Raw genomic sequence first — 14,125 nt, 5'->3', positions numbered from 1 at the left:
AAACTAAGTACTTTGACGGTGTGCTCTTGGAATCTACATCTGTTCCCTATTTGAACCAATTCCCCTTTGTCTTACCTTTTCTTTTGTGCTTTAATTGTAATTCTAGAACTTTTTACTATCCCATTTTCTTCCTTTTTACTGGCGCTGATATGACCTTAATGTGTTGCACTGGGTGGGGATCCTGACCTCCCATAGCGGGCAGGGAGGTACACACTGTGTCTTCTATTCCCTTATATCTGTTTTCCAACATGCTTTGTCTTTGTCTTGGAATAAGATTACTGTTTTTTTCCTGGCCCTTTTTCTTCCTTTTTACTGGCGCTGATATAACCTAAATGTGTTGCAAGCGCCGTAAAACCCTTAAAAACAAAAACAATGTGTTGCAAGTGCCGTAAAACTTAAAAAACATAGACAACTGAGAGTGACCTCTCCACCCAACCTGGGAGGTCCAAACACTCCCTCCTCCCAGACTGCATTTATCATTTTTGTGATATAATAGATGTATGACACCAAAATATGCTGAAGAGCGAATCCCACTGCGAACGGTAAAAGTATCAAGCTGAGTCCTTCTTCTCCCTACTCAGGTGTAAAATGAGTATTAAGCCGGTACCGGTGTTCTATCTGTCCGAAAAAAATTTTTGAATAGCGTCTAAAAAATTCAAATGGGAATCTGGAAATGGAAATTCTATCTGGGAGGGATAGAAGTAGAAGACACTGAGGGTGACCTCTCCATCCACCAAAGGAGATGAAAAGCCTGATCAAGTATGTAGATTTAAGCCTTGATCACTAAAAACACAACTTCAACTTGAGCTTTTATACAGTGCAATATCCACTAAACATGCTCAAGACGCTTTACAAGGGGTCCCTAGCCAACAGCAACACGCGACATTTTTTGGACAGAGACAACGCTGTCAATGACCAGGTACTCATTTTACACCCGAGTACGGTGAGAGAATGTGAGTAAAGATCCTTTTCCAAGGACTCTATGCGCCGAGCGAGGCTCGAACCCATGACCTTCCAATCCGAAAGCGAGTGTTATACCACTAGACCACAGCCGCACACAAAGGGACAGATGATCTGGTACAGTGGAAACGGCAAAGGTGGACCATAGCCTTCATTACAGCCTGACACAAGAACTTGTATTTTGATGTCATTTTTGGTTAAGTTCATTGTTAGCACTTAGTGCTAATTAAAGAAAACAACTATGTAGTTGGAACTAATTGAATAAGAAAACTCACGATTTGCTTTCTTTTGGCGGTCTGGCCTTGCATTTTGACGTAATTTTTTTTGACAACAAAGGCTACAGGTTGACTGATAATCCCCCCCCCCCCCCCCCCCCCCCCCCCCCAATCCACCATGAGTATGAAGGGATCTTCACCCACTGGACTGATCAGATCCAAGGACACAAAACCACATGGAAGGGAAATCTGACAGCTGTCATCTGATGTGCCTACTTCGACAATAACCTAAATTTCCATCCAGGCACAATGAGTAAAGGATCCCACCATCATCCATTCACTCAAATGTTTACAAACCACAATATATTCAACACTATTAGTAGTAATAATTATAAAAGTACATAACAGAGTAATGCTTTACAGTGGAAAAAAAACTATAATCCTCATCACAACATTTATTTTTTTTACTAAAGTACATTTGACAGTCTCCCTCCCAGCTAAGGTTTTGTTTTTGTTTTTAAGGGTTTTACGGCGCTTGCAACACATTTAGGTCATAGCAGCGCCGGTAAAAAGGAAGAAAATGGGATGGTTAAAAGTTCTAGAATTACAATTAAAGCACCCAAGAATAAGCAAGACAAAGGGGAATTTGTTCAAATAGGTAACTGACGTATTCCAATTCCAAGGGTGTACGAGATCACTAAATGTCTCATCCAGACACAAGCACAGGTCCCCACTTAGAGGAATACACTCAAATGTTTACAAATCATATATATGATACGTAAACAAAACATAATACAGTGCATAAAAGGGAGATGATTTACAAGGAAAATAAATATCAGCGAGGGCCAGGACAAAACCAAGTAATCCCATGCCAAGACAAAGAAAGAAAGCATGTTGGAAAACAGATATAGGGGATAGAAGACACAGTATGTAGGTACCTCCCTGCCCACTATGGGAGGTCGCGAACCTCACCCATGTCCCAGTTAAGGATTCACAGAGTAACATGGCAAGGGAAAACAGATATAGGGGATAGAAGACACAGTAAGTAGGTACTCCCTGCCCACTATGGGAGGTCAGGAACCTCACCCATGTCCCAGTTAAGGATTCACAGAGTAACATGGCAAGGGAAAACAGATATAGGGGATAGAAGACACAGTATGTAGGTACCTCCCTGCCCACTATGGGAGGTCAGGAACCTCACCCATGTCCCAGTTAAGGATTCACAGAGTAACATGGCAAGGGAAAACAAATATAGGAGATATAAGACAGCAAATGACTTCGGTCGCCCAACGTAGGAGGCCAGAAAATCCCACCCAGCCAAATACAGATCAAGTTAAGATGCGCTCATAAATACCCAAGATAACAAATTTACATAATTACAAGCTGTAGTTCAAACAGTTTATAGAGGTCATCTAAAGATAAGGACTTTTAATCAGACAAAAGCACAGGATTTCACCAAGAGGGAGAGACTCAAAATAGTTACCAATGTAAATGAGACTCAAGAACAACGACACATTATAGAGGGAAAGAAGAGATAGCAAGATTGTGGGTATACAGTTCTCAAGTTCCCACTCTGAGGTGAATTCCACACACCGCACGTCAACATATAGTGTCAAATGAGAGATACAACAACATCAGACATTTTCAATACTAAACGAGTGCCTTTATTATTATTATGGTCACAATGGCATGCTGTGAAAGCCTGTATGTTATCATAATATTATTAATTACGTGCACTTTATTCCCATTCAAACAACACACACACAACTCACTCCATTCACACCATCACACTTGACAACAATTAAATAAAAACACAAAGAGGCATCATTACACTAGCATTGCTTCCATCTGAAAATGAAAAACAATTGCAAGGCTTGAAAACCATACAGGCATAATCACAATTTTAAGGAAAAATAAAAAAGTTACCATAAATAAATATCATCATGGTTAAACTAAATTTTAAGAAAATTATCATGAAAAAAATACCCATTTTAAAAGAGAGCATTCAATAACCTATCGCACAGAAATAATTTTGTCAAACATCTATCAGAAAACCTGGAAGTAGACTGTTTTAACACCCTTGAAAGAAGACAATGCAAAATGCATCATAACCCCCCCCCCCCCCCCCCCCACCTATGGATTCCTTTATATATTTATATATGAAAATATAAAGCTATAATTAAAAAAAAAAAAAAATTATGTAAAATAAAACCTAACATCCTGCTCCGAGAGATGACAACATTAAGAATGTTTGATTACATCTGTAAAAAATATATTGACATGGTGATAAGCTGACAGGATGATTAAAAAAAAAGAAAGTAAGACAGAGAGAAAGAATGCATTGCTGACGTTATCACATAGGTCTACAATATGGAGCAGCCGCCCTTCTCTTTGAATGGGTTTTCACTGGGTTTGCTGAAGCCTCGGATGAGATAATCCTCCTCCAAGTGTGATTCGCAGTATTTGTAGAGATCATCAATGCATTGAGACACGCGGAATCGGGTGATTTGTGCCTCACACCTTAGCTGTTCAATGAGGCGGCGCTGCTGCTGGAGACCTTCTTGAAATTTGTTCATGTTGGTAGCTGGAAAGAGGAGAGGGGAAAAAAAAAAAAAAAGGGAAACAATATTAATTGTGCATGTCAATTTTCTCAAACAAACTAACAATAATCAGTGCTGATGATAACAAAAATTGAAGAAAAAAAAAACAAAAGAGGAAAAATTTGAACGATTGCCTTTGAACCTCAGTTTTACTACTTTGACCCTCATTTTTACTGCGTAAACCCACATTTTTAGAGCAATAGCTAGGGATCATATGATATCCTTCATTATGAAGAATGAAACCTCAACCTGTGGGCATGAAATATGGCAGTTATGTAGGCTAGCATAGAAATAGAAAACCTGTAATTTGTAATGCCCACATGCCTTGGAACTTAGATCCATAAAATCTACTTGAAGAAGATAGCCTGAGACACTATCTCTTTCATTTTTACTCCCTTATTGTTCTTAATTCTTAACTTGTGGAATTCATCCTAGACCTCAAGGCATAACAAAAAATGTTAAGAATGCTGAAAGGGAAGTAGGCGACTGTATACTTGAAATAGAACTCATAAAACAAAATCAAAACTATCTTCAGTAAAATACAGAGCTTAATCAACTGTTTTACCAGTAATGGTGAAATCCAACAACAAAAAGACCGCCCCCCCCCCCCCCAAAAAAAAAAAATATTATATAACAAATAACAACAATGACAATAATAATTATAACATCAACAACAAAAATAATGACATTAATCATTATAATAAAATATCTTTTAAAATAAATAAATAAATAAATAAATAATAATAATAATAATAATAATAATAATAATAATAATAATAATAATAATAATACAGAAACTAAATTTTTTAAAATACAAGGGAAAACAAAAACAACTGACTCTTACCTTAGTAGGCTGATGTCAACCAAAACTGTGAATAAGAAGAAGACAATAATAACAACAGGTTATATATACTTTGATTAATAAAAGTTCTGTATGCATCAAATATATATTCTTTTCCTTTCAAGAATAGAACAACTAAATTCAACAAATTTAAATGACAAAGCTCGGGTTGCACAAAAGACAGCTCACCGAGAGAATCCAAACTGCCGATAAGCAATAATTGGAGACAACACCTAAATCAATGGAAGATGATAATTCAAACTACTGCAACAACGACATTCCTATTGATATTTCCATGACAACAGAAATAATGTCAGAGGCCCACACCCATGTCAGCACACACATACACACATGCATACATAAAAAAAAAAATCAATAATGTCACGTCAATGATGCTTGCTCCTCTCACTCTCTCTCTCTCTCTTTTCTCTCTCAATCTTCTCCCACCCTTTACACTAGCATTTTATCATAGGCTCTATTGATGATGCTCTCTCTCTCTCTCTCTCTCCCTCCCTCCCCTCCCTCTCTCTCACCCATCTACCATTCTTCACCCCCCCCCCCTCTCACTCTCACAACAACCAGCTCCACCCAATTCAGCTACTGTCATTAAAGATCAAGTAACCAATCTTATACAAAATTCAGGAGAGAGCATTATATTTCAAAAAAAGAAATAGAAAAACAGAAAGAAAATAAAAAGATAAAAATATTATGATAAAACCATGAATGCGACAACTGGAATTATTAAAATTTCATCAATGTAGAAACTAATCTAACATTGTTAGTAAAACACTACAGCACTCTTTAGACAGTAAAATTAAATTATAACTTTCATAAAATGATAATTTCAAGACATACTATAGTACTGTTTTATCTTATGATAAAAGCAATTATGAAAACTGCAGGTTAAAATATATCAACTACTCTGTGAGGCCAAAATTAATTTGTTTTTGTTTTTTAATAAAAAAATTCTAACTTGTTATAAAGATGGAAACAAATAAAAAATCTACAAAGAAACATACACAGATAGGCACACCCAACACACACACCATCAACATCATTATATATGTATAAATATTGCTGAAAAAAATCTTTTAATGGAATAAATATTCAAAAATGACAAACTATGAGCTTTTTATATTGAGCAATATATACAAAATGTGCTCAAATATATTGTTTTATTTCAGTTGTCAAATTGCATTGGAGCAGATTCACATTATTTCAGAGGGGATTAAATTTTTTTGTGTTCGTTGTATTTTTAAAGGGGTTTTATGGCGCTCAGGAAAGTATTAGTTCATTTCAGCGCCAGTAAAAAGAAAGACGATGGAGGAAAGTTGTAGATTTGAAATTAAAGCACCAAAGAAATCGTGAAACAAAGGGGACTGGTTCAAATAGAGAACAGAAAATTCCATGGATACTCTCAAATGTTTACAAAGCAATATATATTCAAAACTATTGACTATATAAGTGCACAACAGAGAGATGATTTATAAGAAACATTAAAATGGTCCAATATATTAGACTGTCTCCTTCCTAGCTAAGAATCCAGAACAAAGACAAAGACAGATGGAAATAGAAAACAGATATATAGGGGACCGAAAACATAGCAAGTGGCCTCTCTGCCCATCATGGATGAATATAGTCAAAGACATGCGTAAATACAAATGTAATATAAAGCATAATCATATGAAATCTGGAATAAGAGAGCTATCATAGACAAAAGTAACTTGAAGTCAAAAGTTAAATGGGACTTGCCAACTGTACATCATAGTTTACATAGGATGTTTTGACACAAGAATGACAACAAAGAGTTGCAAAAATTTACATGGGTCTCTCAAGAGAATAATAAAAAACCCCCCAAAAAAAACAAACTAACAAACAAAATTAAAAATTAAAAAATTAAATTTAAAAATGATCAAAGCAAATCTAAAGCGAAAACAAACAAGAACCGGGAATAACCACAAAAGTTAAAATAACAAAACTCATTATACATAAATGGATTGTTTCTATCACTGACTTTTTGGCTCTCACTAAAGAAAATTACACAATATTTTAACAGTTGGAATATACCAGAGGTATATGAATGACAATTTATTCCAAACTGCATGTTGTAGTGCTAAAACTCAGAAAGGTTTGTGCGAGACGGGTGTCAGATCATGTAGAGAATTGACACTGGTGTAGCTTTCTGCATAGAATTGATTTGAAAATTAAAAATTGATACTTTAAAAACTTTTCATGGCCAAAATGGAGGGGATGAAATCTATCATACAACACTGTCCAAATCAAAGAGCTAGGTTGAAAAATAAAAACCGTTCTAGAAAGCACCTTTTTGTTGTGTTGAAAAAAAAAGTGTTACCATTTTCATCATTTTAAAGCCAGTATTCCTCTTGAAGATCAAAACTATGTAACAGCTCACAAACCTTAACAATAGCCTATTGAATTGTACATTAAAGCATGACACTAGTCTTAATTAAACAATTTAATGAAAGCAATAAAATAGATTGATTCGTTAAAGAAAATATAAGAAAAGAGATAATAAGATGCATGGCAGTGCCTAAAAGAAAATCTATTTAAATAAATAAATAAATAAATAAATAAATAAAACACCGTTAAACACACGACACACAGGACACACACTCCCAAAAAAATTAGATTTTAAAAAAAAACATGTTTTAAAAAGATGAGAGGAAATTATCTCAAAATATTAAAACTCACCCTTGAATCATTACATATAAAGGTTTTTCATTTCAGGAAATAACTAAAACAAATAAGAAATTGCACTTAACAAAAAACGTAATTTTAACAAATAAAAAAAACAAAATAAACTCATAAACAGTTCACAACATGCGATAAACTAACAACATAACAAAGCAAATAATTACATAAAGTCTACCATGCAAAAACCAAAAGTTTATAACTATAATAACCCTTTAAAAGAAAAACCAAACAAGACAAACCCGATGCAAATTTGATTATTAAAAAAATAAATCCATTCTCCACAGAGCTTTAATTCACAAGTTTATAATTGCATGCCTTTTATTCCAAAAACAACTTCATTAAAATTCAATTGTTTTTTTTTTTTACATAACAGAAAAATTCTGAAAATTAACACAAAAAGCAGTTATCACATCACTTTTCTTCAGTCCTCGACACTGTTAAACATTACAAAATGGTGCATAGTTTCTTTGGTCTAAAGTGATTGTCTTTATCTGGAAATATCAGACGGTCAGCTCGCATGTTTTGGTTGCAGTAGGCAATTAGGTCCTTGATAGACTGAGAAGTCTTCATTCGTTTCAAGTTGGCTTGAATTTGCAGAGAAAGCACCTCCTCTTTTGCTTTTTTCAGAGCCTCCGCCTCTCGTATGTTAGTGTTTCCAGTCATTCTACATTATTTTCAAGTTGAAAAAGAGGGTGGGTGGAATGAAAATTAAAAACATAACTTGCTAGAGAAGGTGATATGAAACGAGAACAAAAGATGGTGAAACTCATGATCCTTTGGGTGTTCAACTATCAATCAATTTAATCATCTCTTGTCATTGACATTTTGACTTGACAAATAATCCAAACATGAAATTCAAAACACTGTCATTCCTCTTTCGTTAAGTTTAAAGTGGATTACATGACACGTATGTATAGATATGTCTGTACTTAAATTTGGGAGCAATAAAAGCGTTCTTCTTTATACAACAGAAAATCTCTCCAAATGGTACAATGTGAAGCAAGTGAATAAATGAAAACTACAGTGTTTCAATCAAACTAGAGATAGTTGAACCCCCAAAATATTTTTTTAAAAACAAGGTGAAAGACGAGTAAGACATGGCATTCCTTCAAACAAAAAGGGTGGACTGTGTACATTAAAAGCATGCTGAACTGCAGTGACCACACTATTTCAAATTCATTACATTGATGATACTTTCAACTCATGCTTATGTGTACATATTAAACCAAACATCTTTCGAAAGGAGAGAAACTAGTATGGTTAACCACAAATGATCAGGATGAGTGCATAACAACAAAACAAAAACTAATGAACCAAAAAAAAAAAAAAAAAGAATAAAAAACAAATAAACCAACAACAACATTGAAATGAAAATATATAGTTGTGTTACGACAAGATTTAAAAGAAAATTCATGCTCTAAATTATATCTAAATTGAAAGGTTCAATTAGAGATTTTATTGCAAAATGATCTTTTCAAAACTGATATTGATTAAATTTGAGATACTTTTGGCCATTTATCACAGAGCCTGATGAGACAATCAGTTATTGATTGTAGGTTAGCTTCCTCCAAAAATAATAGCTTGATTCAAAATACAATAATTTTGGAATCAAGTTATATTATGATATTTTTGCAATAAATTCATCAAGCGTACAAAAAAAAAAAAAAAAGAAAAAAAAAAAAAGAAAGATAGAAAAAGACAAAAGAACAACATGGCTTGGTAAACTACAAGTTTCTATCTACACAACATACATGACACAGATTGCAATCAAGTACTAGTGACATAAAATTTACCTTTTGCAGTCTTTTGCACTTGTGTATTAGCAAGTGTGTGAAACCTGTGAAAAGTAAAAACCGCTACTAATCACACATACGATAACTGTGATACAAGAGCTACATGACGCCAATTAAACAGGATGATTATACATACTCCTGAAAAATAATTTTTGGTTCACTTTTTTTTTATCTTAATAGTAAAAAATTATCATTGTTTCAGTCCTGATGCATTAAAAGTTATGGAAGTCTTTGTAATAAAGTTAAATAAAAAAGTAGCCATTAAAAAAAAAAAATAAAAAAAAAAAAACAAACCCCCCCCCCCCCCCAAAAAAAAATAAACAAAAAAACTTCCAAGCTTTTACATCCACTATAAGTCAGCTCCAACTCAAAGTGCTTTACAAATACAAGGGGACAACAACAACACTGCTTAAAACGTAGAAAAGGACATGACAACACACATGTAGGACATTATTCCAATCTCTTTGAAGACAGACAATGCTCTTAATGGCCCAGTACTCATTTAACCAGGGTTGCCAATTCAGGAGGCAAACATTTATTGAACTTTTACACAAACACATAGACCAACACCTTTCTGAGTGCTCAACTCCAGTAAAAAGACATTATGTAGTTACTTTTTTTCTCCTATTTAGCAGGTGATTGGAAAATACACTGAGGATATATAATATAACATACTGAATTCCGTAAATATGCAGAAAATTGGCAACCGTGTTTATCATCTGAATGCAGTGAGAGAATTTGGTAAAGAGACATATTCCTAAGGACTGAACATTATGTCACCCAGAGCTGGACTCAAACCAGGGATCTACCCATTCAAAGACAACTGCCATCCACAAAGTCCCACATATCATAACTCTTAAGATTCAAAGATTAGCCACATTATCTAGGTGTAAATATTCCTATATAATTGAGGGAATGAAATCAAAGTCAAAAACAGTCTACCACATTTTCAAGCATCTACTCTAATATAATAAAAGAAAGAGTAACTCTGTGTGCTGTGCTGTTTACAGGGAAAACCAGAATCAAACCAGACTATTTTCTGTTCTGAAAATTAGCTAGTTCATTAACATTGTTAACCTTTTGATGCAAGTTTTTGCGATTTAGGACGATTTTACAACTGCCATATAAATCTTAATTCAATTTTCTTCGATCCTTAAGATTTATGACGCCATTTAAAACTTGAAACTATGAAGTGGGTATATGCAGATTGTTGTTCTGTCAAATTTTGTATGCAAATTTTTATTGTCATTCGTTATAACTTACAGTTTATTTTGTTATTTATTATTTTAATATATTTTCTATGTGACTGTAGAGAAAGATAAGATCCACAACATACGTTACTCTCATTTTTAAAAAAAATTTCTCCAAAAGATAAAGCATGACAGTAAACATAATTTTTTTAATGCATTGAAACTGAACACTGATTAAAAATGATATATCCAAGAACTGCATTAACTCTGTCCACTCTCTTCTCCTTTTTATTAACACATTTATTAATCATTGTATTATGGAAGAAATGAAGTTGACTTCACTTAGATCTTTGTTATCAATTTTGGACCCGAGCTGGGGGATTGGTTCTCACATAAAAATAAATCAAATTATAAACGTTTATATAGTTTTGTGTGTTGGTATGTTTCATTTGGTGGGCAAAGACAAGTATTTTACCTAGAAACACATAAAAAAATGCTACCAATACAGACCTGTTCTCTTTCAAAACATTCATGAGAGAGAGAGAGAGAGAGAGAGAGAGAGAGAGAGAGAGAGAGAGAGAGAGAGAGAGAGAGAGAGAGAGAGAGAGAGAGAGAGAGAGAGAGAGAGAGGGAGAGAGAGAGAGATGGGTGGGAAAAAACCCCAATAGAATGCAATTGAATTAACCAGTAGATTTTTACCAATATCAAAAAAATAGGATTAATAACCTGCTCTTAAAGCATGATCGGACGGATATAGCTGGTTAATTAACGATGGCATTGAGTCTATCACCATCCATCCCCTATGGTAACATGATACACTTTAGGCAGGCATTTACCATTCTTGGCGAGCAACAAATGATTAATGAGAACATAGGTAATGATGCAATCGTTGGATTGCTTTTGACAAGGTATGCAACATTGATTAAGTGTATGTGTAGTGGATTGCTATCAAACAGAATTTATGTGTCCTTGTTTCATTTGGCTTCTTTTTGAGATATGGAAACAGTGACAATTCCGTAAGATTATGAGTATGATTATGAAGTTAAAAGATGGGGTAAAAATAATTAATTTATGCCCTTTCGCAACAGCACCATGTAGATACCATTGCCTAGGCATTCCATGAAGGAATATAGCAGATAATCCATCAAACAGGATGTTTGATGTCAACAGGAATCCCTATATGTTGTCCAAGTGAGCAAATTGGGGGTTAATAATCTTGCTCAAGGAAAAAAACGAAAGTGCCCGAATCAGGGCTCGAACCCGGGACTTTCCGGATCACAGTGCAATGCCTTAACCACTCTGCCACTTCGTCCCCCATAAGATGGGGTAACACATTCTAATTCTCTTTCATCTTCTATCACTATCAGTGATCAAGACTATTTTCTATGGGAATTGTACCAAAGGATTAGAGTATTCAAAAGCCTTTTTTGTTGTGATTATGTAAATAAACCCAAGATTCATCTTTATCAATGGCAAAGGTCTTAATTAAACGTAACCAAGTCATGGTGGTTCTGCAGCTCTTCTTATTCTTAGTCTCTTAGTCTTTTAGCTTAGCGGAACATCATGCAGTCACACGAATGTGAATGGGAGAACAGAGGCCACATTCTGCAAGGTAGGCACTTTGATAAAATTTTCAAACTCAAAATATCTTGATTTGACTCAGGTGGATGGGACTTGAAAAAAACAAAAAATTTGATACCTTATTTGTTTCTCTACGACCTACGGTTCCAGAGTTATTTATATTTTTCTATTGAAATTTTTTGTCAATTTTACAGAGAGAATCTGTGATCTCACTGCTGCCTCAAAACCAGCATCTCGCGGCGATTGGGAAATTTTGAGTTTTACAGTCAACATGGCCCACTTATTGTTTTCAGTAATTTTGTTTCAATTAAAAGATAAATGACAAGTGTTAGGTATCATTTTAATGGTCAGAAAATAAGCTTTATTTTCATATAAATCATTTTTATGGATGGAAAGTATGGAAAAAGTTAAGGATAAATGAAAAGGGAAAAAAATATGAGGTTTTTGTCCCAAAAAGTGGGGTTGATGGCGGAAAAAATAAAATAATGAGCGAGTGTATCAATTTTGATGAAATTTGGCAGAGATATTCTTCAATTAATTGTCTATCGATGTATGAAGTATAATTAAAATGTATCCATAATTTAAAAAGTTCTTATAATTCAAAAATTTATAAATTTTTATTACATAAGCTTTCTGAGAAATACAATCAGGAATTAAGAATGAAATACACCGTTAGAAAGCTTGTTTTGTGCCCTTTATAATGATACCAAAGTTAGTCACATAGATTCACAAATAACGCCATGGTGACCAAAACAGTAAAGGGTCAAAAATAAAGTTCCAAAAAACGAGTTTCACCTTACAGTGAGCCTATCGGCGGCCACTGGACTGGAGTTATCAAAGTGCCTATGCAAGGCATATAATTGCCTATTATTATTGGACTTCTAAAATAGTTGACTATTAGTTTCATTATTCAGTTGACTAAATAGTCATCAGTCATAGTTAATCTCATAGTCATAGGTCAATGATTATGATAGTGGAGTGAATTGTGATCAGTGATGAAAGGGTAGCTGTGGCTTCTTGATCAGATCTAGGGACCTCTCCCCGTTTCCTCTCATACTCATCCTACTCTCATAAATTCATATATTAAATTACTGACTCATGCGAAACCCGCAACCTAATTCTAGCTGTCTTAAGAAAAAAGGTCGGGGAGAATATAAAATGTATATCTAAATGTCAATAAATCATACTGAGAAGAACACAAAGTATAAAATGGAAGGAAACAGAAACAAATCAATCATTTGTGTCTGCTGTACTTTTACTGTCCAGCACGGGGAGAGAATGAAAATGAGATCCGGAGTGTAAGATTGTAGATGTGTTAAATGAAGAAATACAAACTGACTGGACTCAAATATCCAAATTATTTTAAAAAGCAAACCTTCGTTAAATAAGACGTGACCAGTAAAGAGCAATTATCGGTATATTTGATAAAAACAACTTACGTCTCCAATAAGATGAAAATCAACAAAGTAGGAAGACGACGAGACACAGAAGTAGACTAGAATAATTATGGTAATGAGCCTCGGTCTGACAACAGCTATTTACACGACTGAGTTTCAGGCTAGCAATCCTTCACTTGCTCAAACGCCTCTTCATCGACGTGTACTTTGTGTACCTTGCTCTTCATTATTATTATTATTATTATTATTATTATTATTATTATTATTATTATTATTATTATTATTATTATTATTATTATTATTGTTATAAATAATAATAGTAGGAGTAGTAGTAGTAGTAGTAGTAGTAGTAGTAGTAGTAGTAGTAGTAGTAGTAGTAGTAGTAGTCGCAGTAGTAGTAGTAGCAGTAGCCCTGTATTAGTAGTAGTAGTAGTAGTAGTAGTAGTAGTAGTAGTAGTAGTAGTAGTAGTAGCTATTGTTGTTGTTGCCGTTGTTGTGGCGGTGGTAGTAGTAGTAGTAGTAGTAGTAGTAGTAGTAGTAGTAGTAGTAGTAGCACTAGTAGTAGTAGTAGTAGTAGTAGTAGTAGTAGTAGTAGTCCCGTTACATTTTTTTGTTAGCAGTTTGAGTGTCAACCGTCATCATCATCATTGCCTTTTTCACCCTGGGTCAGGGTATAGGCCACAGACAAACAGTTTCCATCCTTCTCTATCCTGAGCCAACTTTTTTATCTCATTCCAGGTCTTACCACTTCTCTGTATATCAGCTTCTTTAATTCTTCTCCATGTTCCTCGTGGCCTTCCCCTTGATCTTCTGCCCTGAGGGTTCCAGTCCAA

The 14,125-nt window shown here is 34.3% G+C and overlaps 1 protein-coding gene across 3 annotated transcripts; it reads right to left on the bottom strand.

Moving 5' to 3' along the window:
- Positions 1-2,812: 2,812 nt before the first annotated feature.
- On the bottom strand, positions 2,813-13,452 carry LOC144966430 (guanine nucleotide-binding protein subunit gamma-1-like). Of its 3 annotated transcripts, none has more exons than XR_013644218.1 (4): positions 13,335-13,452; positions 9,125-9,168; positions 4,620-7,995; positions 2,813-3,759 (listed from the first exon to the last, which is right to left on the bottom strand). XR_013644218.1 is itself a non-coding variant. In XM_078902899.1 (4 exons), the coding sequence occupies exon 4, from the start codon at positions 3,749-3,751 to the stop codon at positions 3,539-3,541; it is 213 nt and encodes a 70-aa protein (XP_078759025.1). In that variant the 5' UTR covers positions 3,752-3,759; positions 4,620-4,644; positions 9,125-9,168; positions 13,335-13,452; the 3' UTR covers positions 2,813-3,538. The 3 variants fall into 3 exon arrangements, 2 of the variants coding, with proteins under 2 accessions (XP_078759025.1, XP_078759036.1); XM_078902899.1 differs by having other exon boundaries at positions 4,620-4,644; XM_078902910.1 differs by lacking the exons at positions 9,125-9,168; positions 13,335-13,452 and having other exon boundaries at positions 4,620-5,121.
- Positions 13,453-14,125: the final 673 nt, after the last annotated feature.

This window comes from Berghia stephanieae, chromosome 1, assembly GCF_034508935.2.
Source record: "Berghia stephanieae isolate SIO BIC M18660-M18661 chromosome 1, UCSD_Bste_1.3, whole genome shotgun sequence".
NCBI classification, from domain to species: domain Eukaryota; kingdom Metazoa; phylum Mollusca; class Gastropoda; order Nudibranchia; family Aeolidiidae; genus Berghia; species Berghia stephanieae.
The sequence above is the reverse complement of the archived record's forward strand: the minus strand, read 5'-3'. Positions and strand labels throughout refer to the sequence as shown.